The 27,947-nt window shown below is 41.7% G+C and overlaps 2 protein-coding genes and 1 long non-coding RNA gene across 6 annotated transcripts; 1 reads left to right on the top strand and 2 right to left on the bottom strand.

Moving 5' to 3' along the window:
• Positions 1-363: 363 nt before the first annotated feature.
• LOC102079272 (muscle M-line assembly protein unc-89) lies at positions 364-27,709 on the bottom strand. 4 transcript variants are annotated; one of them, XM_025904247.1, is made up of 9 exons: positions 27,289-27,707; positions 27,086-27,208; positions 22,106-22,441; positions 21,214-21,546; positions 20,620-20,970; positions 19,097-19,375; positions 18,517-18,858; positions 17,420-17,526; positions 364-932 (listed from the first exon to the last, which is right to left on the bottom strand). In XM_025904247.1, exons 1-9 carry the CDS (start codon positions 27,665-27,667, stop codon positions 918-920), a joined length of 2,265 nt encoding a protein of 754 aa, XP_025760032.1. In that variant the 5' UTR covers positions 27,668-27,707; the 3' UTR covers positions 364-917. The 4 variants fall into 4 exon arrangements, with proteins under 4 accessions (XP_025760032.1, XP_019212062.1, XP_025760033.1 ...); XM_019356517.2 differs by having other exon boundaries at positions 17,442-17,526; positions 27,289-27,706; XM_025904248.1 differs by lacking the exon at positions 364-932 and adding an exon at positions 16,805-17,284 and having other exon boundaries at positions 18,517-18,765; positions 27,289-27,709.
• On the top strand, positions 8,317-8,620 carry LOC112844631 (uncharacterized). Its single transcript, XR_003217374.1, has 2 exons — positions 8,317-8,373; positions 8,572-8,620. It is a non-coding gene; the product is annotated as an uncharacterized LOC112844631 (long non-coding RNA).
• On the bottom strand, positions 23,567-26,477 carry LOC102079185 (zinc finger BED domain-containing protein 4-like). Its single transcript, XM_005466302.4, has 2 exons — positions 24,933-26,477; positions 23,567-24,574 (listed from the first exon to the last, which is right to left on the bottom strand). Exons 1-2 carry the CDS (start codon positions 26,255-26,257, stop codon positions 24,058-24,060), a joined length of 1,842 nt encoding a protein of 613 aa, XP_005466359.2. The 5' UTR covers positions 26,258-26,477; the 3' UTR covers positions 23,567-24,057.
• Positions 27,710-27,947: the final 238 nt, after the last annotated feature.

Here is a 27,947-nt window from a genome sequence, read left to right as displayed (position 1 = left end):
TGTTTATCGGTGCTCTATAGAGAGCATACTGACACCCAGCTGCACATCGGCTCAGAGGAAAACACCACGATGGCTGCTCTCTGCCCACACTGGAAGAACCCCACAGCTCCATCAGAAAATGATAAAGGACCCTCCACACCAGGTCATTCACTGTTTGAACAGGCAGATCCATCAGACCAGGACAGCCTGGTCTAAACACAGCTTTGACCCAACAGCAGTGAACACAAAGCACCAACATGAGTGTGTTTGTGCAGCTGAAACACAACAGCACAGTGTTTGTTTGATTACTGACATGTTTGTGCACTGAATGAACTGACATGAATAAATACTGTATATGTGACAGAGAGACACGGAGACGTCATGTTAATGTGTAAAAACATTTAATGTGGTTTATACAGAACCAACATCACAACATCAGTGACCTCAGGGTGATTATATGGATATATATGATACTGATGGAGGCAGCTGTCAATCACAGGCACTGACAGGAAGTGTGGGTGTGGCCTCAGGGCCTCCATCACAGGTCCTTCCTGCTCTGATTGGAGCTCTGAGGTCAGAGGGGGTGTTTCATCTGTTTGTCTGATCTTCTCTGAAGCTTCCTGACAGTCAGCAACTTTGACCTTTGACCCACATGAAGCTAACATGTGACACAGAGTCAGGACGCTCCGTGGAGATCCATCAGAATAGCAGAAACATGCACATTATCATCATTATAAACTTCTAATGTTAGACAAACAGCTGCAGAACATCTGGCTGAGGTTAGTTAGCTGTTAGCAGAAGACGGCTAAAGCAAAGCTGCATCTTCATCTTCCTCAGGGCTGAATACACAACAAATACTGTATATACACACAGGCTGCTCTTCATCACCAGCTCCTCCTCCTCCTCAGACTGTTTCTTCAGCAGTCAGAGGAACGTCTTCATGGTTCGTGTTCCTGAGGACACAGAGGAGAGTCAGACACTCACATGGGTCGGTGGGTTTGATGCTGGAGTTTATCCCAGCTGTGCCAGCTGATCAATATCCTACAAACAGACTGATCGGTCAGCTGGAACTAGGATGAGGATCAGAGCCAAGAATAAAACCAGGTTCATACATTCATACCTGCACGGGCACTCACTCACTGAGCTCTAAGCTCCTTGTTCCATTAATCACTGTTAAATATGGAATAATCTTTATATCATGAGTCCCATTGTGGCTGCCGTCAGCAGCAGTTATGCAGTTTAAGATAATTTCATGGATTAAGTAACAATAAATAAGTTAAAAATACTTTATTTTAATATATCAGATTTAATGTATACATTGTTGGGTTTTAAAATACACATTTAAATGGTTTACAGAATGTTTCCAGGGTGGAACCAATGTTCAGTCTGTTGTTTGGGGTTGACAGTATTTTCAGTTGCACGCCACACTTTTTTTTTTTGTAAACTTTATTTAACAAACAATGAGTATACAACATACAAACAGATGAAGTATACAAAACAACAGAACATGAACACACAAAGCCAGGGGTAAAAAGTTACAAGAATACACGCAAAAATTCACAGATATATATTGTTTTGAGAGCCTTTTTGTTGGTAGAGTCTGATATTGATTGTATATACATTTCCACATCCTTAAAAAAATGACAGAAATATAGTGTTTTGTTAGTAAACTTACATTTATGGATAAAGAATTTAGCTAAAAGTATTAACAAATTTATCATAAAAAACATTTATCATTCCTCTTGGGGAACTTAAAGAAACAGAATAAAACATTTTCCCATCGTAAAGAAAACTCCCTTAAAATATGGACAATAACAAACCTGCTAAATTCCTTCCAGAATCTTTGTGTAAAAGAACAGTACCAAAAAAGATGTGTCACAGTTTCTGGATGATCCCCACAGAAAGTACAATTAGTATTTATGTCTCTTTGAAATTTTACCATGTAGTGACTGGCTGGATAACATTTATGTAGAATTTTAAATGAGACTTCCTTCACCTTATTTACAATCAAATATTTATGAGGGATCATCCAGACTGTCTTCCACTTGATATCTGGAACATATCGGTTCCAGTAAGATATTATATATCTTCTTGGAATAAACTACGTATTCTCTTATTGCTGTTACCAAGATCCTGTGAAAAGCAGATTTTTCCTATTGGTGACTCAGCTGGATCAGGGAGAGTGACTGAGGTAGATATTGAGCTGTCAGTGTTTTTATATAACAGAGTCCCTGAGGGTATGGCACCAAGCACCATTGAGAATTTCTGAACACTGATTGGAAAATTATATAGTGCAATAAAATCGTTGTAAGTAAGTAGTTGTCCCTCTTTATTAACCAGCTGAGCCACCAATAGGATCCCATTTTGGACCCAAGTGTCCAGGAAAAGTGATTTATTTTTAAATAAAATGTCTCTGTTGTTCCAGATAAGGTATTTGTGAGGTGAGAAGTTGTGTTTATAAATGAGGGTCCACGCTAAGAGGACTTGCTTATGGAAGGATGAAAGTTTTACAGGGAGTTTCTCAACATTGTAATTACAATTTAAAATAAAATTAAAGCCACCAAAACGAGAGAAAATATGATACGGTATAAAGTTCCAGATAGAGGTAGGATTTTTAAGAAAATGTTTAGCCCAATTAATTTTGAAAGTGTTATTTAAAGTAGAAAAGTCTAAGACGTTAAGCCCACCTGACTCGTACTTATTCATCACAACAGTTTTTCTAATATAATGCGTACGGTTTTTCCATATAAAATTAAAGAGCATACGGTCAATATCTTTACTAATTTTCTTATCCAGATGTAAAGAGAGAGCAGCATATGTTAATCGGGATATCCCTTCAGCTTTAGTAATTAACACTCTACCTTTCAACGACAAGTCCCTTTGCAGCCACTGGTTGAACTTTTTTAGGGTTTTCTGTATAATTGGAGTGAAGTTTGAGGAGCATCTTGATTTTTGGTCTTTGGATATTAACAGTCCCAAGTATGTGACTTCTTGTTTAACAGAAATATTACAGATAGTATTTGCAGGGCAGTCTTTAATTGCTAGTAACTCACACTTTCTTAGATTTAGGCATAAACCAGAGGCCTCAGAGAAATCATTAATCACACTAAGGGCTGGAGGGATTTGGTTTGCATTCTTCAAGAAGAGTGTGGTGTCATCGGCTAACTGGCTGATGACGAGCTCCTTATCAGCTATGGTGATTCCTTGTACAACACTGTTTGAGATATTAGTTGCAAGAATTTGTGTACAAAGTAAAAATAAATATGGTGAAATAGGACATCCTTGGCGAATACAACGTTTCAGGTCAAATCTCTGGGTGGAGCCGTTAATCATTTTAATAGAACTATTGCCATTCGTGTATAAGGTTTTGACAGCTTTACAGAAAAACTGGCCAAAGCCAAATTTTTCCAAAGAGCGGAAAATAAATTGATGTTCAATTGTATCAAAAGCCTTATAAAAATCCAGGAAGAGAATGAAGCTATTGTCAGGTACCAAATCAGAGTAATCAAGTAAATCCAGAACCAGTCTAATGTTATTAGAAATGTGTCTATTTCTCATAAAGCCTGATTGTGTCTCATCGATAATTGTGTCTGTGAAAAGATTTTGTTTATTATTCAAATATGCTTTGCTTGTAACTGTGTAAACTCTGAATGACGACTCACCCTGATAAAACATGAAACCTTGCCTATGCTTATCAAATGCCTGTGAAGACAAGTTCCTGTGCAAAAAGCAACGGAAAATGCCACTTAAGCAGACGTTTAGTATAGTACGGACAGAATGTTTAGTAAGATATGCATTTGTCAGTTAAGCAATATATTCTGAGAACAGGCGGAGACTGCCTCCGTCTGCTGTGTAACCTACATGCCTATATAACCTGCAATAAAGAAGAGTACTGTGTGACTCTCCCGAGAGTTCACCCATGTACATATGATTTTTTATATTGTCTCATTGTGTCTCTGTTTTACTTTGGCAGCCTTCTATTCGGGAATTTTCCCCTGACAGTGTCCAAGACCTCTTTAATTCTGTTAGCAAGTATTAAAGCCATAATCTTATAGTCAGTATTGAGCAAGGAGATGGGTCTCCAATTATCAATAAAAAGTAAGTCTTTGTTTGGTTTTGGAATAAGTGTTATGAGACCTTGAGTAAGAGTAGGAGGGAGGGTGTTATTCTTTATACTTTCTGTGAAAACCTGCAGTAAAAACGGAGCCAGGAGATTAAAAAATGATTTATAAAACTCTGCAGTCAAACCATCTGTGCCAGGAGATTTATTGGCCTTAAGTGCAGAAATGGAAGTACAGACTTCCTCCACAGTCAGAGGGCTGTCACAATAACTCATATCTTCCACAACAATAGTTTTTAGGTTTTTAATATTATTGAAAAATCGCGTTGAGACAACATCATTATATTTTGAGTTATATAGTTTAGAATAAAATTCGGCACAGAAATACGAAATTTCCCTAGGATTGTCGGAGACAATGCCATTAATATTTAGTTGATGAATAGAGTTTATTTTTGATCTGTATTTTTCAAGCCTGAAAAAGTAAGTAGAATTTTGTTCACCCTCCTCCAGCCACCTCTTCCTGGATCTTACAAAAGCACCCTCAGCCTTACGTCGATATAAACCGTCCAATTTATTTTGAAGTTCTAGTAAAGTTAATTTATCTTCCTCTGAGATTTCTTCTGGGGACTTCTGGTAATAAGAGGCAATTCTGTTTATCACTTCTTGTTCTTCAGCTTTCCTTAATTTAGTAATTTGACACCCATATCTTTCCAAGAATTTGCATGCTTCAAATTTAAAGAGTTCCCAATTGGTACAAAAGGACTTCTCTCTGTTAGCTTTATTCCAATAATAAACAATTAATTTATTAATCTGCATGTTAACCATCTTATCTTTTAGTAAAGAATTATTTAACTTCCAATAAGAGAATTTATGAGGTATATTATCTAGTGTAAACATTTGGACGCTAATGTGAATTGCTCTATGATCAGTGAGGGGGGTGGCAAGTATATTAACAGTAATATTATCTTTATCAATACAGTCAGAAACAAGCCAAAAGTCAATACGTGATTGCCTGGATCCTGTCTTATTGCTCCAAGTAAAGAGTCTATCGTCTGGAAATTTTTCTCTCCAAATATCCACAACATTAAATTTTCCCATAAAATTTTTTAAGTTTGCACTGTATGAAGACTGCTGCCCTGGAGGCCACCTATCAACCGTATTATCTAAAGCAATGTTAAAGTCTCCACCAATTAAGAGGACTGAATTTGGGTATTTGGAGAGCCAGAAAGTAATTCTTTCTTCTAAGGAGTCAAGTAATTTATCATTTTCAGTTTTATTATTGTAACCATATACATTTACTGCAATGAAAGTACTGTTATTGTGTCTGATTATTGAGCAGAGGTAGTGTCCTAAGGTGTCACAGTCAGAATGTAACACATCCCCAGAAAAAGAATTTTTAAGCATGGCAACTCCAGCAGAATGCTCAGAGCCATGGGACAACCAGACTTCATTACCCCATTGAGATTTCCAAAAATTTGTATCAGCAGGTGTGGAATGACTCTCTTGGAAAAAGCAAAAATCTGTTTTAAATTGTTTGGCAAACAAAAACAAAGCTTTGCGTTTACATGTTTGTCTCAAACCCCTGGTATTAAGAGAAACAAATGAAAAAGACAAAGTTATTAGAAAAAAGAAAGAGAAAAAGTCAGTTCTAAACTTCTACAGCTAAGAATAGATCTATAGAATAAGGGGACCGGGTGCTGCACAATTTAGGTAATAGAACAGTAAAAACCCTGAGTGACTAAGCCTATAAAAATATAGTATTTAACTATCTGCTATGGTTCAAATTTAGCTTGTTATAGAAAAACACACTCTTCAACACAAAATAAAACTTTAACCTGAGGGTGAAAATATCAAGTTCACCATGTAAACAAGCTTACAGAAATGTCATTTTGGAAACTGAAAAAGCGTCTCTATGAAGGAGGGAAAACTTCTGATCCAATGATGAATCCTCGGCCTCCCACGAAATAAGCCGACTTACCCTCCTTACGGGCTTTGTCAATCATCGGCCACAGTTTGTCACGACGTTCTCTGTCCTCCCTGGACAGATCTTCAGCGAACCTCAAATGATTGTCCTGCAGGTAGGAGGATGTTTTGGCTGCTTTCCATACAGCATCTCTGTAGATTCGGGAGGTGAACTGCACGATGATGCCTCTAGGTCTGGTGCTACCTTGTCGCTTGGCTCCAAGTCGATGTACGGTGTCGATGACGTCAAGCAGCCTATGATTTTGCTCTGGCAGAACAGACTGGCATATCTCGATCACCTTTCCCCTTACGTCTTCTTTCTCAGCCTCCTTGACTCCATGTAGTCTGAGATTCCACCTCCTGGAATATCTTTCCAACTCAGATATTCTCTGTTGGCAGTTGTCCACTCGACCTTCCTCTTTAGTTACTTTTTTTTCCAGGTCACAAACTTTCCCCTTCATATCTTTCATTTCCGCGCACACAAAATCAATCGTCTTTTTGAGACCCTCAATCTGGAGCGTATTCTCTTTCACCATGTTCGAGTTTTCTCTCACCATGCTCTCAATGTTATCAGACCTGGAGTTAATTAATGCCGACAAACTGGAAATTATCTGGTTTACATCAACTTGGTCAGAGCTGCTGCGTCCGTACATCACCTTCTTCGGAGCTGGCGATTTAAGAGGTGTGACAGGGAGAGGTGGGAACTCATCCATTTCTTCTTCGGCTAACGTGAGTGCCACCGTAGTAGCTGCGTAGTTATGGAAGCTATCCATTAGCATGTTGCTGGGCGTAGTACTCTCCTCGTTAGCATTCTCAGGCGCTATCTTAGACTTGGAACTTTCCAGTCCCCTTTTCGCTGCTTTCTGATTCGGCATTCTGCTGCTTCTTGCCCGATGATTGCTGTATCTTCACTTGCTTAGTCAACTGTTAGTGTTAGCAGCATAAAGTTGAGGTTTTACCGTTGCAACTTTCTGTGCAGACCTCGGTAGAGAGCGTCTACTCACTCCGCCATCTTGGCACCCCCCGTTGCACGCCACACTTGATAGAGGGCAGCATGCTTTCCCCTTGTCGCTACCCGATCCGTACCGGAAACCCGATCGGTACCCCGCATGCGCAAATGTTACGTTACTTCCTCTCTTTGCCAACATTGCGACAGTTAATGTTTTTGAATGATACGGTTAGCGCCCAGTTAGCTCCTAGCATTTCTCAACAGCTCTGCCTCATTTTCGACTGCCCGGAACATTTAAACAGTGGATAATCCATTTACAAACAATTTCATGCTTTTCTCCTCAACAGAGAGCTTCCCCCGATAACAACAGCGCCGTAAAATAAGAAGATTGGTGCCGAATTACACACTTAATAATACTGACTTAGTAATGTGTCACGTAAAGATTCATCAGTCAGATTAAGTGTTTACTGACAACTGACAGTGATAGCGGACATCATCATCACTATTCCAATCAATCCTCTCCACACAGACAAGCATAAACACACTCGACTATCACTAAATCAAATTTAACACACATTTGTAATGACGCTAATTCAGTTTACAATAGGGTTCGTTCGCTCGGTCAGCAGGGGGCGGCATCCTCGTACACTGGGGAGTAAACTGCTACTAAACAAACAGAAGAAGAAGAAAACCCCTGCACATGCGCGGTACAGATCGGGTAGACCCGATTTGTACGGTCCGACTTTGCACATGCGCAGTAAGGATCGGGGAGTCCCGATCCGTAACTATCTTTTTATTTTTTTGTTTTTGTCTACATTATATTAAATGTTTCATAATCGGAAACATTTTAAGAGACACTTATTATTCTTAACATCTTAACAGATACTCTGACCTGTAACTATCGTAAAACGCTTCGACCGGAAGTAGACATCTTTCGCGCATGTGGGGTACCGATCGGGTTTCCGGTACTGATCGGGTAGTGCATAGGTGTCAAACTCTGGCCCGCGGGCCAAATGTAATTAGGCTGTGGGCCAAATTTGACCGCGAAGCCATACCAAATTACTATTAGAGCTGGCCTACTGGTATTATACAGCTAATATATATATTGTTTAGTATTAAGCTTTGCTTGTTCCATATACAGTTTTTCAGCAAAACTTGTTTGAGTCCATAGGAAAAGATTCTTTCTTATATCAGGAGGAAGATTTTTTTTTTCAATAAATATTAATGTTAGCCCACGACTTTGTTCCAGTTTTGAATATTGGCCCACTGTGCATTTGAGTTTGACACCCCTGGGGTAGTGACACCCCTCTCACTCGGTGGTAGAGCTATGCAAACGCATGCAACGAAATTGTCCAGCTGTGAAAAGGAGTGACACTGCAAGATGTGTTTTCATTAACCCCTGCAAGTTAATGCGGCCAATGAGGTATGCAATGTGTGTTTATGTCGTGATAGGAAAATAAGATGTTTGTTTGTGACAGAACTGGCGAGTTTATGGTGGTCACGTGTAATTTGTAAATGTAAAATTGTAAGTGTTTTATCTTGTTTAATAATGTGCTTTCTTGTTTATTCTCTATGAGAACAATTTACTGTGGAAATTGATTATTCTATGTTGTTTGTACAGTTCTCACGGCATCGTTGGTGGCACCTGGGTGCAATAAATGCCAGTAAAAATCAAGAACGCCTTGTGTCCGTTTTTCAACTTGGAGGGAGTTACACACATGCAAGAAAAAAATACATAATTCAAGCAAATAATTAAATTCCTCATAAAGTCAGTGCAGCACTGCAGCCAGATGCACAAAGAAGCCAAAACCCAAAGAGGTTTCTCCTCTGCTCGCGCTGCAGCGGTGTTACGCTTGTACAGTTAATCTGCTAGCAAAGGTCATTTTAGCCTGTTCAGATCACTTTGACTGAAGGAGGCCAGGGTCCTGATGTGATTGGTCACTGTGTTGGTGTCAGGACCCTTCAGCGGATAGGGCTGTTCGATATAATGCTATATATCTGATGACGTTATGAAAATGCGTATTGTTTCATATTATACACGATCGTTTATTTCATGGTGTCACAATGTAAACTGTTTACGGTTTATGTTTTCATGGTTGTGATGGTCACTGTAGTGGCTATATCAATCTCTTACAATTTTTTCTTTCTCTTATATTTAATATAACCACACTACGGATGGACAGACAAGCCACTGTTTTTAGGTGTTGTCGTTAGCAACAACGACGGTAAACCCAGCATGTGGCTCTGCCTTCCACTTGTTTAGTTTCTACATAAACCTTTCACAATAAAGCTGAAGATCCTGTTGAGATTTTGTAAAATAAACTGAAATGATGACAAATAGAAGGACCAAAACAAATCCAGGACATTATTTCTAAACGAGGGGCTCTGTAGCAAGAAAAGTCTGACACGGAGCAGAAAACTGTACTCTGCAAATTATGCCACAAACCCGCCCCCACTCAAACACAGCAAACCTCTTCTACCACCTACGCAAGAGTCACATGACAGTACATTGAGTTTATGGATGAGAAGCAAAACTCCCTCCACCCACATCACCCTGTTCTGAAGCAGCTTCACTGGCTCCCAGTCAAATCTCGCATTTTAAAAAACTCCTCTATACATTTAAGGCTATTCATTGTCTCTCCCCACCATCTCTGACTTGGTTCAGATCACCATCCCACTCCAGCGCCCCCGATCATCCTCTTCTCTTTCCTTTTCTCTTCCTTCTGTGAGATTATTTTGTTATCATATGTTACTTTATATCTGTAATCAAAGTAGTTGAATTATAATACTGCTGTAGATCATATTATACCCCTTAATATAGAGTGTGTGATCAGTATGTAGTTTTAGTTTGCATTATACTTCTGACTTAAAAAAATGTGAAAATCATTAGATCTATTTGATTGACCTGTATTACTCGACACTGTTGAATGTGTTACACTGTTTCTTGACATTTCATACTGCTGAATCATGAAGAGAATGTTGGGTGCAGAGGGCCTTGTACTGATAAATGGGAGAAACAGACTACATTCCATGCCCCCACCTTTACAGAGAGCAGAAAGACAGGGAGCCGAGGTCATAACTTAGGCGCCGTGTGAGAGAAAGAATGTGAATGTTTAGGGTTTTACGATTAGGTGGGGGCTACTAGAGGCTATAAAAGGCTGAGAAACCCGTCACCATTTTGAGACTTGCTGTGACCCTCTGCAGGCAGGTCTCCCCATCATGATGGTTCTTATGCTCTTAAGTGTTGAATTATATGGAAATAAAATATTGTTGATTGAGCATTTATACACCGAGTATTGTCCTTCCTTCAGCCCAAAGATTAAAAGAACTGGGAGATTTTAACAACTTGGTGCCGGTGACCCGGATCTTTGGTGTGCTGAGGAGGGGCAGATTTGGCCTGTGGTGAGATCGTGGGGCAAGGCGAACAGAAGGCCGGCCTAAACAGAAAGGTAAGCACAGCCTGTTGTATTATAAATACCAAATGTGCATATTGGGCTTTCCAAATTAATCTGTTCGCTGAGTTACACGTATTTTCACATTAAATTTGTCGGTGTCTGGTTTTTGGCGCAAGATACTAACAACAAAAGTTGAGGCTGTATTCCAGTGTGTTAAATGAACTGCTTCTAGCAAGATACTAATAACATACTACGTTGAGTCTAGTTGCAGCTGAACTGCTTCTAGCAAGATACTAATTACATACTACGTTGAGTCTAGTTGCAGCCCACTTTACCTTCCACATTTAACTTTGTCTAAGACTGGCTTCTGTAGCAATAATACATTAGAATCTTTGGAGACGCGGCCATAAGTCCAGTACATTGAATAGAGGTTTTGAAGTGGGTTATGATGTCGGTTGAGTCCTCGTTGATGCGGCCATGAAATTAGTGTGAAATTAAGGTTAAGCAGATACTGGCTTACGGTGCGGTTGAGCGCCGGCAACGCGTAAATGCGAAACACGTCCGTAGGTTTTGGTTTATGATACGGCCGTGTTCCGGTGATGCGGCCATAAGTACAGTAGTGAGGGGTTGCTGGTTTCAGCACATTGAAAAGAGGTTAGACGGTGGTTTATGGTGTCGGTTTTGAGCCTCGAGGGCTGCGGTCATAAAATTATAAGTAAAATATTTACTTCACCCCGATTAAAGGTAAAGTAGACGCTGGTTTATGGTGTCGGTTTTGAGCTTCGGGGACGAGCATCACTTCTGTTTTATGATGCGATTTTGCCCCGTTGTGGCGGCCATAAGCGCAGTAAAAGGGGTACATGGTGTATGGTGCGATTGTGCTTCAAAGAGTTCTAACAGTTGAGTTAAGAGGTTTCTGTGTAAATTTCCGCTGATGAAAAACGCTCTCTGTGGGTCTCACTGCTGGTGAGGCGCGCTCTGGGCGTTGTGTGTGTGAAGCGCGCTCTGGGTGCTGTTCTGTGTGTGAAGCGCGCTCTGGGTGTTCTGTGTGTGAGGCGCGTTCTGGGTGCAGTTCTGTGTGTGGGGCGCGCTCTGTGTGTGTGAAGCGTGAACACAGTGACAGTGGCGGTTGATGTGTGATTAGGAGGACACTAGAGTAAAGACACATTTTAGGATCAAAGGTTGATACCTAGTGTACCTGTGGAAATTAAGTTTGTCCTGGGGTTGGCTCCCCCACCGTGTGTCGGACGCGACGCACGGACCAGCGGCGTCTGGAGGTCCAGGCTTATCACCTGAGAACTCAGGGCCCTCAAACGATAACAGAATAACACTGGAACGGCCGTGTAATCACGGGTTCACATTTATTCTGGACTAGACCAAGACACATTTTGCGATCAAAGGTTGAGCTCTAGAGTAGTCAAAAAGAAAACCGAGGTTAGAGTCCTCATTTCTTAAAATAGAGGTTAGAGTCCTCGTTTCAGTGACGTTTCAGTGGTTAAAATTGTTGTGTGCCTGTCCCCTGATAGCGTGAAATTAAATAAAGAGGGAATTTGGAGCCACATAGAGATAGACGGGCATAATTGGGTGTATTACTCTGTGGTGTAATAAAAAATAATAAAAAAAGGAGAGAGAAGAGGTGTGTAGTGGAGAATTATTGAGAAGCAGAGAGAGGAATGTGTTGGGAGACTGACGTGCAGTTTGCGCTGTCAAGGTGGGCGTGTTGCCTGCTTATCTGTTTAACAGTGATGAAAATGATATTAAATAAATCTCTTAGTGTGTTAATACAGGAAGCTACGGACCTGGACCAACTGCCCCCACAAGCACAGCGGCCGAAGCAAAATTATAGTAAGGGGAACCACACCCAGCAAGAATCAGCAGCTGTGAAACAGACAGCAGCGAGGAGAGAATTAGAGGAGAAATTAAGAGAAGTTTTAACACAAAATTGGGGCCGACGGACTTGTGGAGGTTGGGAAGGCGTCCGGAGCATTACAACAAAAGGTGAAACAAAAACACACACAAGCAGAGAAATGTGAGAGAAAGGCTCCTTTTAAGGTAACGCCTTGTTTGAGAAAAAGTTAAAATTAACCTGCCTAAAAATGCACACACATGCAATGAAAAAACAGCTTACACTCATGAACATGTGAAGATTTTCCAGCAAGGTTAAAGCAGCAAAAATTAACATACTTCTGTTTTAATGATGAGGTTTATCCATTACTAACAAATAAACCCTCTGGGTTGCAGGACAACAATTTAGCTTCAAAGAAAAAGAAAATAAAGAGACTGGTATGACCAACCAGTGATGAAATAACAAATTGTGAGATGTTTTCTGATGATTGAACAACACAAGTGATTACCGACGGAAAGAAAATTTCTCTTTTGTGAGTTTAAACATGATCTTAAGAATTTGAACATGTGCATGTTGTCCTGTCAACTTGGTGGGTTATGAGTTGATTATATCGTGAAAGAAAAAAAAAAAAAGGGGGGAGAGAAGGCTGACACAGGGCCTGCCCCGGTGTTTCTCCCCTCTCGTTGTAACACAGCCAACACAACATCATTTTCCTGTTCGTACACTTCTGTTTGTTTTTGTTTTGTTTTGTTTTTTGTTTTTTCTCTTTATGTTTAATTACAGGCTGCTTTGCCGGCCCTGAAAGCCGAGGCTGACCTGGACTCCTGCTCTCCCCTCTACGTGACCCTGACCAAATGCTGCAATAGCTGGACCCACAACAACCTGAAAATGTCAACAAGTGCTGCAGGAATGCGATCTCATGCAGCAGAGACGGAGAGCGTTAAATCCAAGGCCCGTTTCACTACACGGGGGGAAAATTCCCAGACTGCGTCAGCTGACAGAGCTGTGACGAGACGCCTGCCAAGCCCGAATGAAAAGTAAGGTCAAGCAAAAGGATGCTGATCTTGATAACTCTGCATTAACACTGTGCAGGACAGTGATGGACCAACACGCATGATCGGGCAGCAAAAAGGGCGTGACAGAGACAGGAGGAGTAACTGAGGTCAAAAGGCACCTCAGAATGGACAAAAACACAGAAGAAGATGCAGGTTTCACCTACGGTGAGCATGGACATTGGAGAAAGGACTGCCCCAATTGGGGTCAGAACCAGGATGGACAGAACTTTGAGCAGCAGCAGCAGCAATGGTTGCAAACAGACTGAAAAGGAGGAGGGCAGGACCCCAGGGCATGCTTCAGGCTGTGGTTTACCCAAGACACCAGAACAGGAAAGTGATGAACACACACACACACACACACACACACACACACACACACACGCACATTGGAATGCTGATTCACTGAGAAGTGATCCACACACATACACATACACATGCACACGCTTGTGCAACGAAGAGTGATGCGCACACACACATACACGCTGATGCAATGAAGAATGCTTTGCTAACAAATGCTTATGCTGATATGCAAAATGCTGCACACAAATATCCCAATACATAATTTTTATGAGGCCATTGATTACCATTGATTACCATTGATTACTTAAAATGTGTTTTATGTCACCCAGAGCACATTTATGTAGATTTAAGGGGTAAGGTCTGAAACAGTTTGGTTATGAAAACAATGTCTGTGCGTGATGTCTGTTTATGGCTCAAGGCCTTGACTGAATTCTTTGCTGTGCTTCACACAGCCTGGTGAGGAACAGAGGCACAGAGTGAAAATGATGAAGTTTTAGGTTGGAGTACTGCATTTTCTGTGATTGAGATTTAATTCAAGGAGGAACAAAAGGTGCTACGGTACCTGAGGTTCTCATTCCTACACAATATTGTCCCGGCAGGAAGCAAAACGTTCCTGTGAATTTCTGGTTGATTTTTTGGTTTTGCTTAGCGCTAGCTTGATTTTATCAGTGAGCTTTGGGTTGTGTTCTTTCTCGTAAGCGAGAGAGGGATAGTTTTATGCTTGGACATGTCTGCAACGGGCCCTAGTTTGTGTTATTTTTATTAGTATTTTGTTGGTTACGTTTGTGTTTGTTTTTGTTACAGTGCACTGAGGAGAAAATCTGAGAGGTGTGATCCACTGGTGGTGATATTTTGTGAGTTCATGATTTAACAATCAGCTCTTTAAACCAGGCCTGAAAGATTGAGATTTAAAGCGCTATAAAATATTATTACTGTAAACAGTTGCAAAGTGTGCTTCTCCATGATTGTAATTGGCTTGGGAGAAATTCACTTATATGGGACACTGATCACATAAGATAGTCCTGAGTCTAAAAGGATTGCAGCGAGTCAATCCACTCCAAAAAACAAGGAATTGTTTTTCTTTTAAAATGATGACGTCATCTTGCTGGTGATGGATGCTCGAATAGGTCACGCGTGAGACTCCATTATCAGCAACATCTGGTATGAATGGGTGTGAATGGATGCATGTGACTGGACTGTGATGGACGGACTAAAAGTTTTGACTGACTTGATACTGAGACAATGACTGCACCAACTTTAGGATTAGTAAATGCTGACAAACAATTCACCCAGCCGGCAAGAGAAGGGTGGATGCTTTGCTTTGCTTTGTTTTGTTTTTACAGGAGCAGGAGGATAAGAGAGACTGAAGAGGAGACGGTAGCTTCACATGAGAGTGTGGAACTGCAGACTTAACCCTTTGGTTGCTAATTTTGAGTTCTGAGATATGATGTCATTAACCTTCTCTTTTAATTTTCTAGCTTCGTTGAATTGACACATGGGAATGTGTCAAAAAGGGGGGAAGTTGAGTGTTAACATCAAACAATGGTTTTATGAACATTTTATGACTTTGTGTGTTTAATAATTTAGGTATGGTAAAACTTAAGCTTATAGTGTGTTAGACTTAGAAATGGTTCATTAATTTTTGATTTTTTTTTTTTACACACACATAGATTATGATTAGAATAAGTCCCTGGGTCAGAGAGTCCTGAACATGATATTTTAAACCAAATTTGCAGCACCGGAAGGACAATGGATAACAACATTAGATTATCAAGGCTAGGGAGAGAGGTGTTTTGGTTTTCTGTCTCTTGCAGAGAAAGGAACAGACACCAGACGAGGTACGGAGATATGAGGACCCTTCACAGCAGAGACAGATGTAGGGACTGCCGAGACAGCAACTGGGGTCAAGTGTCATGGCGTTTGGGCTCCTCGAGAAGATGGATCCCATAAACACAGCAATAACCATGAAGGGGTTGGCGAAAATCTAGGAACACCAGACCAACGAGGTTCGAGAGGCTCTTGGCAAAAAGGGGGACACGGCGGTGACCCCAAAATACACAGATCTTTGTTTGAAATCGGGGCAGAATAATCCCCTGATCTGTGCACCGACTAAAGGGTGGTCTAACCCCTGAGGTCGAAGAGAGAAGCTGAGAATCACCCAACTGGAAGATACTGGTAGCTGCAGTGATAATAAAGGTTTAAAGCTCCTTAGACAGAGGTTCTAGTCTGAGTACATTTGAAAGGTATAAGGTGGCATCAAAATGGGAGTGGGAAACTGTAGCACCAAAATAAAGCTGTGGGAGAATTGGGGAGTGATGGGAGTGTCATCTGTAACCGCTGTTATTGTTGTAAATCTAATTTTTCTTGTATCTGAACTGCTAAACACAGAGGTCATTCCACATATGGTCGACCCGTTAAAGGGGGACAGAGGGCCTCAGGACCAAGAAGAGCTGGACCTTGTAATACTGGAGTGTATGTTATAAGTGATCTCTTTTTAAGAGATCAAAAGGGGGAATTGTGAGATTATTTTGTTATCATATGTTACTTTATATCTGTAATCAAAGTAGTTGAATTATAATACTGCTGTAGATCATATTATACCCCTTAATATAGAGTGTGTGATCAGTATGTAGTTTTAGTTTGCATTATACTTCTGACTTAAAAAAATGTGAAAATCATTAGATCTATTTGATTGACCTGTATTATTCGACACTGTTGAATGTGTTACACTGTTTCTTGACATTTCATACTGCTGAATCATGAAGAGAATGTTGGGTGCAGAGGACCTTGTACTGATAAATGGGAGAAACAGACTACATTCCATACCCCCACCTTTACAGAGAGCAGAAAGACAGGGAGCCGAGGTCATAACTTAGGCGCCGTGTGAGAGAAAGAATGTGAATGTTTAGGGTTTTACGACTAGGTGGGGGCCACTAGAGGCTATAAAAGGCTGAGTAACCCGTCACCATTTTGAGACTTGCTGTGACCCTCTGCAGGCAGGTCTCCCCATCATGATGGTTCTTATGCTCTTAAGTGTTGAATTGTATGGAAATAAAATATTGTTGATTGAGCATTTATACACCGAGTATTGTCCTTCCTTCAGCCCAAAGATTAAAAGAACTGGGAGATTTTAACACTTCCTCTCATCTTGTTTCTATGGGGGCTTTTAGCCACTCTGACCCCCAACTTTGGAATTCCTTACCTGCAGACCTCAAAAACATCACCTCATTCCCAACCTCAAAACAAACCTATTTAAAACTGCCGACTCCATATAACTGTTTTTATGCCTGTTTTATTTGCTGTACAGTGTCCTTGAAAGGGGCTTTTAAATAAGCATCCTAAAGGTTCATTGTATTCATCTGGACTCTGTGTTTTCAGTGGCACCACTGAACTGTTCATTGTTCCCTCACTGCTGCTGGTTTGAGTCATTGTGCAAATGTGCTGTTTATAAGGTTGGAAACCTGCAGTCAGCTGAGACTGAAGGAGTCACTTGGATGATATTGAAATGTTTCTCCCACTGAAAACATCCAGATGAACAGAATCAATCTTTGGGTTGATCCGCCTCCACACTGCCAAGTCAGGTAACAGCTGTAGTGATGTGCACCAGCAAAATGTCACCAGCAGATGCACAAGCATAAAAATGCTGCAGCACGATCAGAGGAGAAACACTCGCAGCTTGTCGTGCGTGTGGCTGCTGAGCTTTGTTGTTGGATTTATGCACGAGGAATTCAACTGTGCCTGTGAAATGAAATCATTTGCTCAGATTACATTTTATTTCTTTTTTCTTATGATATAAAGATAATTCCATATTTAAAGTGCAGCTCATTGAAACTGGACCAGCTGCAGTTACCATGGTGACAGGTAAACACACACCTCTGTGACCCTGCAAATATACCTCAGTTCCTCTTTGACCTCAGGTTTTGGTGCCGTCCTCTTCCTGAGACATGAAAACATGTCTTCTATGGTTCCCTTTAATGTTGCTGCAGAGGAGAAAACAGGAGTGAGTCTCAGTGTTTCTACATCAGAAACACAAACCAGGTGATCATGTGACTCTTTCCTCTCAGCTGTGGTCTCAGTAGTGGGAACACTGCAACAACCTTTAATAGTGATGAAAACGACCACATACATGAACTCTGCATAGATTTGGCTTCCTACAGTTAAACTGACTGAGTGATATTTAAAATGCAAACCAAGCATTCACTCAGCACCTGGTCACCTGGTCTGTACAGGCCAATCACAGCTCTCCATGAGCCGCTCAGCTGTAAGTTTAACATTGACGGACAAGTATCACAGATGTTATTTGGATGTACTCTGCACTGACACTTTATAGTTAGTTATCTTATTGTGCTCAGTGTTATGTAGTCCAAAGGTTTTATTCATATCCATCGTGTAGATAAAACTAACAGACTTAGCTTCTATATTTGGCTTGTAAAAGATGCTCTTAGGTCCTGGTGAGTAAACACTACGCTGTTTTATATCTTTGCAAAATAAAATACAAACTGTACATCTAAGGAGTACAACATCGTCACTTTTCTGTGGATCATGAATTAAAGTCATGCCAATTACACACAGTGATGTTATCAAGCAAGTATTTATGATTATTTTCGTTTCTCTTTAATTCACTGAATGAATGTGGATTTAACCTTGAAACACGTTCAATCATCCAGGATTCTTCAGTCGCAGAAGCTGAAGAAGTCAGCCTAACACTTCCATTAATAACATCCAGATGAACACAGTGAGCTGTCTGTGGTTGCAGACATCATTTGAAGATCTGCTGTTTATGAAACTAGACACCTTAAATATTTCTGACAGTAGTTTCACTACAGAAGCAAGAGGGGACGATGCAGCTAAAGGTGTGTTCAGATCTTTAAGTGACACTACAACACCCATCACTTCCTTTTTTATAGTGTAAACTTCTTATCAATCTTTTTACATCATTTCTTCAACATTAACTGCACTGTTACTCTCACCTCTGACTCTGAGAATCACGACTTTCTGTACCAGAATGCGTCTGTCCTTGTTGCAGACGGTGCAGGTGTAGCTACCACTGTCAGCGGGGAGGGGCTTTTTCAGGGCCAGACTGAAGTCTCCAGTTCTCAGTAGATCTTCATTCATCGCTGTGCGACCGATGTAAGCCTTTTGCTGTGAACCTGGCTGCTTTTTAGTCACATCAAAGTAGTCGACCATCGTGTCTCTGGGTTCAGAGACAGTCCAGTACACTGCGACAACATAATGAAGGTCAGCTGTGGTTTTAAAGGGCAGCAGGACAGACTCCACCCCCTCTGTCACCTCCACCATCTCTGCCTGGAAAACTGACAGCAGAACATGAAACAGACAGACATCAGTGAGGTTGATCCTCCATCATCTGCTGTGTAACCAGCAGCTCCTGTTCTCAGTGTTTCTCTGACTTGGAGCTGAACTGATGTGTGTTGATGTGTGAGGCTGCACAAACAGCTGTGCAGCTTTTATTCTCACACAGCTGCAAACAGCTGGATACACAGGTTTACACAGCTGGGATTCACAGTGTGGACAAACAGCTGTTACACTCACCTCTGACACTGAATGTCACTGAATGCCTTAGCAGGATGTGTCCATTTTCTCCGTAGGCGGTGCAGGTGTAGATTCCACTGTCAGAGAGGTGGAGGTCTTTCAGGTTCAGACTGAGGTCTTCCTCATTTCCCTGATTGCGTGTTATTTTCTTTATGAACTTGTATTTGGGGTGTATACGTTCCCACTCCACTTTGGAAATCTGATCAAGTTTATTTGTTCTTTTGAATTCTAGCAAATAAGACTTGTTTCCATACACTGTCCCAATCATGCTCACAGTGTCTGAAAAGAGAAAAGAGACAGACACCATTGAGTCCACTCCACTGTGACAAACTTGACCAAGGTCAGCTTTGGTCTTAAAGACAGCAGGACAGACTCCTCCCCCTGTGGCACGCCCACCATGTGAGGCAGACTCTCTCAAAGGGATCAGACAGATGTGAGTGAGTGATCATGTCCTCTGCACAAACAGCTGTGCAGCTTTAATTCTCACACAGCTGGACACAGTCACAGCTGGACACAGTCACAGCTGACTGTTTCCATCAAACAGAGCCTGAACACAGAGATGATCCTTTGTTAAAAGTCAGTGATGAGTATGGATGGTACTGGAGTAATATTTAAAGTATTTATAAGCTCTGATGTTATCGGTGCTGCTTTCAGTCCTGGTGAAACTAAGCAGCTGTGAGTGGTCGTTGCCACTAGTTACAGACGGGAACATGATGGATGTGTTAAACACTGAGTGAAGCTTCATCACAATCAGACTCCGTCAGTGTGTCAGCTCTGCTGGCAGCCTGGAGTCACTGAAACTTCACTGTGGGCTGATGCTAACTGTCACTCTTATATGTGTGTTATTAACCTAAGAGAAACCAACCAAGATCTGATCAGAGGTTTGGAGGCGGGACTTACAGCACAGGAAGTGATGTCAGAACAAAAAAAGACTTTGAGCCCTGAGTGAGTGACAGGTTTCACAGGACGCTGACGTGGATCTCCTTCAGACCTGGATCACAGTCTTCACACTAAACCCTTCAAACATCTTTACTCTGTTTGTGCTTTTCCATCATCAGCAAATCTGTATTTATCCAAACACACTGCTGCTCTAGCTGTCAGCTTTTATTTACCATAACACATTTAAAGAATCAAAGTATGAATTATTGTTTCTAAACAATGTTAGTTTATGATCAAATATATATAGAAGATGAAGCACTCTGTTCCTTATTTACCAAAAAGTTAAAGTAGTCTATCAATCAGCAGAACCCTGAAGAGTAGCTGTGCCAGCAAATATATTCATCTGTACTGATCAGTGAATGTCAGCAGCTTCTTATACAACTCAGAGTGATGATGATGATGATGATAGAGAGCTCAGCTTGTATTAGATAGAAAACACAAAATATCTCATTACACTTTCAGTTATTAAAATTCATTTTCAGCACTTTTGTGTCTCAACATTATTTTATTGTATCAGGTTATCACAGATCCATCAGCAGCTCTTTGATTCATACTGGATTCACACAAACAGCTGTTTCACTCACCATAGACATTGAGAGTCACTGATTTCTGTAGCAGCATGTCTCCATCCTTGTTGTAGACGGTGCAGGTGTAGACTCCACTGTCAGTGAGGTGGAGGTCTTTCAGGGTCAGACTGAGGTCTTTAGTGTTCAGTGGACCTTCATCCATCTCTGTGCGACCTCTGTAATCCTGGTCCTGTTTATCTGGCTGATTGTTTCCACTCTCATACACGTGGACCTTCATGACCTTCATGGGTTTGGGTTCAGTGAGTGTCCACTCCACTTTAACAGCCTCATGAAGGTCAGCTGTGGTTTTAAAGGGCAGCGGGACAGACCCCGCTAATTTTTGCATTTGCACAATGTCTGGCAGACTCTCTGTAAAGAGACAGACAGACATCAGTGAGGTTGATCCTCCATCATGTCCTCTGCTGTGTAACCAGCAGCTCTTCATCCTGTTTTCAGTGTTTCTCTGACTTGGAGCTGAACTGTTGTGTGTTGATGTGTGAGGCTGCACAAACAGATGTACAGCTTTTATTCTCACACAGCTGCAAACAGCTGGACACACACAGGTTTACACAGCTGGGATTCACAGTGTGGACAAACAGCTGTTACTCTCACCTCTGACTCTGAGAGTCACTGATTTCTGTAGCAGCATGTGTCCATCTTTGTTGTAGACGGTGCAGGTGTAGACTCCACAGTCAGTGAGGTCGCAGCGTTTCAGGGTCAGACTGAGGTCTTTAGTTTTCAGTGGATCTTCATTCATCTCTGTGCGACCTATGTAACCCCGGTGCTGTTTGTCTGGCTGATTGTTTCCACTCTTATACACGTGGACCTTCATGTGTTTGCGTCTCCATTCCACTGTGACGTCCTGAGGAAGGTCAGCTGTGGTCTTAAAGGGCAGCAGGACAGACTCGTCTCCAGCTGTTGCATTCACCACCTCTGGCGGGGGAACTGAGAAAAAACAGAAGATAGACAGATAAAAAAATTGTTACTGTTCCATGATGTAATGTGGATACTGCTCTGTTGTTCAGTATTGTGTAAGAGGACACAGGTATTTATTACATAATTAACACATGAATCATTTGAATGTGGTATAAAATGAATGTGGTATATGAGACTAAATATTCCCACTGTGTGCACTGCTGAGAAGAAACACACAGCACTGCAAATTCAAACTGTGATAAATTATATGCTACAAATGTTAACAAATCATGTCTTTGTATGTTCTCCTACCAAAGGTTTGTTGCACATATTATTGTTGAACTGAAAACAAAGTAATACAATATTCTGAAAATGGGCCTGGAAAACAGCATTTGAGAATGAAACCACTAATGGGGGTAAAAACTATGTGTAGTAGCAAAAAGATGATCATACAAATACTGTCATATCCAGACATTAGTAAGGTTATCTTAAAAATAATTAAAATAAAGAACACAGCACCCAAGAATCTGTCTGGTTGGATCTTATTCATGGAGGATTCACACTGTGGACAAACAGATGTTACACTCACCTGTGACAACGAGAGTCACTGATTTCTGCAGCAGTATGATTCCATCCTTGTTGTAGACGGTGCAGGTGTAGACTCCACTGTCAGTTGGGCGGAGGTGTTTCAGGGTCAGACTGAAGTCTTTAGTTCTCAGTGGATCTTCAGTCATCTCTGTGCGACCTCTGTAATCCTGGTGCTGTTTATCTGGCTGATTGTTTCCACTCTCATACACGTGGACCATCATGCTATTGGAGTCTCTCCACTCCACTGTGACGTCCTGAGGAAGGTCAGCTGTGGTCTTAAAGCGCAGCAGGACAGACTTCTCCCCCTGTGGCACCTCCACCACCTCTGGCTTCAGAGCTGAGAGGAGAACATGAGGTTTACAGACAGACATGAGTGAGGTTGATCCTCCATCATCTGCTGTGTAACCAGCAGCTCCTGTTTTCAGTGTTTCTCTGACTTGGAGCTGAACTGTTGTGTGTTGACATGTGAGGCTGCACAAACAGCTGCTTTCCTATGTCAAACATACAGGCAGGACTAACTTTGAATTATAACAAGCATTTATTTAATCTGTGAAAGTTGTGCATGAATTAGTGCTGCAGTATGTTGTAATCTGTCAGCTCTTCTTTAGAGACATAAAGGAGACAAATTCTTCTGCTTCAGGCTGCTACTGATGGTCTGCAGATATTCTAGCAGATATTAGTTACTGGCTATTAAAGCCAGTAACACTGTAAGTAATCAATTTATTCATGAAGCACTTTCAGACTCCCAGCTGCAAACAAAGTGCTGACACTTGACACGACAAACAGAAAACTTCCACTTGTCCCTTTTAGGGCTGCTGGAGCCTATCCCTGCTGTCATAGAACGAGAGGCGGGGTTCAGCCTGGACAGGTCGCCAGTCTGTCACAGGGTTAACAGGGTTTTACGTTTGTGGGATGGTGCACCAAAGATAACTTGAGTTTAACCAGCCGACCAGTGTGCTTACCTCGACGCCTTCGCCACGAAGGTAGAATGACAGCATGGCATAGGCAAGTTGGGATTTGTGACAGCAGCAGGCACCATGAATTCTGACCTCCGTTAAAAACTGTGTTTTGATCAGAACTTCAGAGATTTAGAAGCGACTGGCGATCGTACACCAGTAGAGAGCAGATTTCTTGAGTGTCACATGACAGGAACAATATAAAAACAAACAAAACTGTAAGCCACAGACGAGCAGCCATGGACACCGGCGCCATCTTGATCCCCATTTAAGGCTCCAATGAGCTGCTACTAAGTAGAGATGGCACGATACCACTTTTTTATGTCCGATACCGATACCGATATCATAAATTTGGATATCTGCCGATACCGATATTAATCCGATATTTATTTTTTAAACTGTTTTTGTATAAGTTCCAAGTCAAATTTAAAATGACAAAACACTAAAGCTATTCTCTTATACTTGCATGCAAGGAAAATAAAAAAAGACTGCACCCAAAATATTGCTCACTTCAACAATGCATATCTCTTTATTTAAACTTTAGCACTGTTTAGCTGTCAACACTATCAAAATATCCATCCTGAACGTGTGCATCATTATACAGTAAAATAAAGTAACATTCATGTAAATAAAAGTGCAACTTTATGCACAACTTTAAATCTCAAAGTATTGAAAGTAACATTCATCAAAATAAAAGTGCAACATTAGGCAGAACTTTAAATCTCAAAGTATTTAAAGTAACATTCATGTAAATAAAAGTGCAACTTTATGCAGAACTTTAAATCTCAAAGTATTTAAAGTAATATTCAAGTAAATAAAACTGCAACTTTATGCAAATTTGAAAAACCCTTTGGTACTGAAAAAAGGTGCAATTTTAGCAGAGCACACAAAGCAATTGCTCTCCAAACCCTAAAAAACCCCAACAACCCCCCCTCCCACACACACACACACCCCAAACAACATTCTTCTAATAATGCATTTGTAACTTCTTTTTTTTTCACTTTAACATGAGAGGTAGGTTCTTCTTCAGAAAGATCAACATTTCAACCTTCTCAGCTGTCAGCCTGCTTCTCCTTTCATTAATGATAATGGAGGCTGTACTGAAGAGTCTCTCGCTCTCAATACTTGTGGTAGGTGCACAGAGAAATTTAGCTGCTGTAGAAACCAGAGTGGGAAATCTAAGTTTGTTGACTTGCCAGTACAGCAGTGGATTATCTGAGCGTTGAATGGTTGGCTCACTAAGATAAGTTTGCACTTCAATGCGTGCACTTGTTGTGGCTAACGCAGGAACAGGATCTTGAGTGTTTTCCTTCAGGATTTCATCAAAAACACTTTCAAGTCTGCTTTGGCTGGAAGATTCCACCCGTGGAGTCTTCTTTGCTGGCTCCAAGACTGTTGATGTCCCCTCTGCTGGCTCTGAGGAGTTTAATGTAGTTCTCAAAAACTCCATCTTCCTCACCTCTGCCATCAAAGCATCTTTAGCTTGTTTTGAGGTTTCTACGCTCGTGAAGTACCTGAAATGGAAAAAAAAAGTCCAAACTTTAATATTAAACAATCATTACATTTATCATTAGTATCATTCAGCAGTGTGATTAAACTATCATTCCTCATTCTTGCTATTTATTCCATGCCCATTATAAAGACCTCAACATACTTTGCTGTACTACTCTGAATCAGACAATGCATGTCATAATGCGCAATGGTGGTTTCCTGACTGAATGACAAGTCTATCACAACTAATCTAGAATGTCCTCACCATTTCTGACACACTCTCTCTAATGCACGATTGCTTACACACACACACACACACACACACACACACACACAAAACAAGTTGATCTGTTAAAATAACATGAGTGAAGCCTTACATACCTGTCTTTATATCTTGGATCCAGCAGTGTTGCAACTGTGTATAGTGGCTCGGATTCCACGTGTCTGAAGCGTCTGTTAACAGCTTCGAGAAGAGTGCCTTTCATTTTCTTTATTCCTTCGTCGGCCTCATTTTCTCGGGAGAGCACGCGCTTAAGGACGCAGACAATAGGGATGACATCAGATGCAGATGAGGATGATGCGCTAACCTCCTTTGTTAACTCCTCAAAGGGAGCTAGAGCTGTAAGGACCTTTTCCAGTAACCCCCACTGCTGTGCACTGAGTGTGGCAGGCAGATCATACTCTGCAGAATATGCACACAAGGCTCGCTTCTGTTCGGTGAGGGTCTTGATCATATAATATGTGCTATTCCACCTTGTTCGCACATCTTGTATCAGACGTTTGGGTGACATGTTCAGCTCCATTTGAATGTCTTCCAAACGCGAATATGCCTGTGGTGAGTGTTTGAAGTGACCCACTATTTTTCTGCCCACTGTCACAGCATCACATACACCACGTTGTGCTAGCAGTCCCTCATTCACCACAAGTTGCAAAGTGTGCGCGAAGCATCCCAAACTTGCAACACCCAGCCGGTCCATTGCCTTTTTTATATTGCTGGCATTGTCTCGCAAAACAACGTGGACTTTATTCTTCGGAATTTCCCACGCATTTAACATTTCCTCCATGGCTGCAGCGATGGACTCTCCTGTGTGTGAACCACGAAACTCTTTGGCCTGCAACACTGCTTTTTGCATTGTAAAACTCGAGTCTATCCAGTGTACAGTCAGGCTTAGCAGGGACAACGGACAAACGTCCGAGCTCCAGATATCAGTTGTCATGCTTAATGTGGGAATCATTTCCAAACTTTCGGAGATGAACTTGCGCACCTGTTTGTACTTGCCTGGGATAGCTTCCTCCGAGATGAAATGCCGGTTTGGCAGCATGTAGCGAGGCTCTAAATGCTCAATTAAGCGTCGAAAACCATCATTTTCCACAACGGAAAGGGGCTGGTCATCAAGCACAACAAATTCAACTATTTTCTCCGTTATCAGCTTCGCTCTATTGCTTTCCGGAGGGAATTTCTCACGTCTCTGAATATTTTCCAAAAGCGTTTGTTGGTACGGTACACTTTTCTGCTTAGCTTTGGAGGCCAGGCTAAATTCCGCGTACTCCTTTGCGTGGTGTTTCTGTAAGTGTTTAATCATGTTTGTGGTGTTAAAATTCCCCAAACTGCTACCACCTCGGGAAACACTTGCATCACATAAGTTGCATTCGGCAGTCTTACTTTTTTCGTCTTTTAGTTTGAAATAAGTCCACACTGCTGACATGATGGCTCTCAGCTCTCCCACAGGATAACCGCTTGATCACGTGACGCATACTGCGCTGACGTGCTAAGGTCATGACCCGGGTTATACCATGTTAGCGAGTTTTTGAGGTGCTTTTGTGATATTTACTGGATCGGACAAAATTTTTAAATTTCTCTCCGATATCCGATCCAGTAATTTATGTCAGTATCGGACCGATACCGATACTGAATATCGGATCGGTCCATCTCTACTACTAAGTGAAAAATAATATTTGTTGCTACTATGTAACAAACACTTCTGGACTGTTTCCCCAGAGTACAGCAGTAAGTGCTGAAAGAAGCTGGTTTGTGAGCCGCTGGTATTAGTAACAGCTGCTCAGACCAGCTGATCCTGGAAAGTGCTCTGATGCTCACATTAGTCATGTGACCTCTGTACGTCGCTGTCAAACAAATCCTGCCAGTTCAGATCTACAAGAGCAGCTCTGTTAAACCTTCAGGATGTGGGTGATGCCTCTAATGTGCTCCATCAGTGTGAGTTCAAGGCTCTGCTACCAAAGTACTAATACAGAGAGGAAAGATGAGCTGATGGAAAGTTCCTCAGCAGATTTAGAGCTGTGAGAAAGATGAAAGGAGGCCACAGAGTCCAGCAGTGTTTGGGAGATACTTACCTGAATGATTGAGCATCGAGACAGGATTGATTATTGTTATTAATAATTATTAATTATTGTGATAATATGAACACAATAACTGAATGACTGAATGTGTAACTGTGGTGTTACTGAGTTACAGGTGGAGGTGGTGGCTGCTGCTTCCACTTCCTGATCTGTTCTGTGGAAACACACACACACACCTTCTCTGTCCATCCTTTTATATGCACGGTACACAAACAGACCAAAGGCAGCAGCCAGGATGATCGGAGTAACCAGCACAGCTGAGACGACTTTGGGCCAGACTGGAGGAGGAGGAGGTTGTTCTGTAACACAAACACAGGAGACATGAACATCATCAACATGTTTGTATGAACTCACATCAATCTGACCTCTGTCCACTGACCTGAGACCTTCAGCTGTACTTCAGTCCGGCTCAGATCTTCTCCAGCCCTGCGGGAGGTGCAGGTGTAGGTTCCACTGTCAGAGACTGTGGGGTTCCTCAGAGTGAGGCTGAGGTCTCCAGTCTGCAGAGCGTCGACTCTCATTGATGTTCGATCTTTGTAAAGCTTATTCTGACCACTAAGATCGTCACGCTCATCAAGATTGTCTCTTTTCTGCAGCCGCAGGTGAACTGTTGGGTTCTTGAACCCATCACGGTCCCACACTGCTGCTGTGGAGCTCCTGGAAACATCAACTGATACCTGACAGGGCAGCAGAACAGACTCCGCCCCCTCATACACCTCCACCCCTGAGGCATGCTGGGAAACTGAAGACAGAAACATGAAACAGGTGAGACCTGTGCTTCACAGTGACATGACCTTTCTTTCTCTCTCTCTCTCTCACACACACGCACACACACACACTTCAGCAAAGAAACAGTGCTAACATGAACCATCAGCTCAGGTCTGTAACAGTGAACCTGTCCAGCTCATCAGTGTCTCCATCCAGCTCAGATCACCAACACAAACACACGTGTACACACAGTAAAGGCTTCTGCACACACAGCAGACCCTTTGTCCTCCCCTCACACAGTTCAAACCTGCTCTGTACTCAGAACATCAG

This window comes from Oreochromis niloticus, unplaced genomic scaffold (assembly GCF_001858045.2).
Source record: "Oreochromis niloticus isolate F11D_XX unplaced genomic scaffold, O_niloticus_UMD_NMBU tig00000648_pilon, whole genome shotgun sequence".
NCBI classification, from domain to species: domain Eukaryota; kingdom Metazoa; phylum Chordata; class Actinopteri; order Cichliformes; family Cichlidae; genus Oreochromis; species Oreochromis niloticus.
Note: the sequence above shows the minus strand (reverse complement) of the source record. Positions and strands in the feature narration are given on the sequence as shown.

What these genes read in the sequence shown, in the direction of transcription:
- LOC102079185 (XM_005466302.4), bottom strand. Translation starts at nt 26,257, where the DNA reads ATGTCAGCAGTGTGGACTTATTTCAAACTAAAAGACGAAAAAAGTAAG. An exon ending in GATCCAAGATATAAAGACAG is followed by an intron (nt 24,575 to 24,932) that starts GTATGTAAGGCT and finishes TTTCCATTTCAG; the next exon opens with GTACTTCACGAGCGTAGAAA.
- LOC102079272 (XM_025904246.1), bottom strand. Translation starts at nt 27,667, where the DNA reads ATGTTTCTGTCTTCAGTTTCCCAGCATGCCTCAGGGGTGGAGGTGTAT. An exon ending in AGTGACTCTCAATGTCTATG is followed by an intron (nt 19,376 to 20,619) that starts GTGAGTGAAACA and finishes TTCTCTTTTCAG; the next exon opens with ACACTGTGAGCATGATTGGG. An exon ending in CGTGATTCTCAGAGTCAGAG is followed by an intron (nt 17,527 to 18,516) that starts GTGAGAGTAACA and finishes TCTCCTCTGCAG; the next exon opens with CAACATTAAAGGGAACCATA.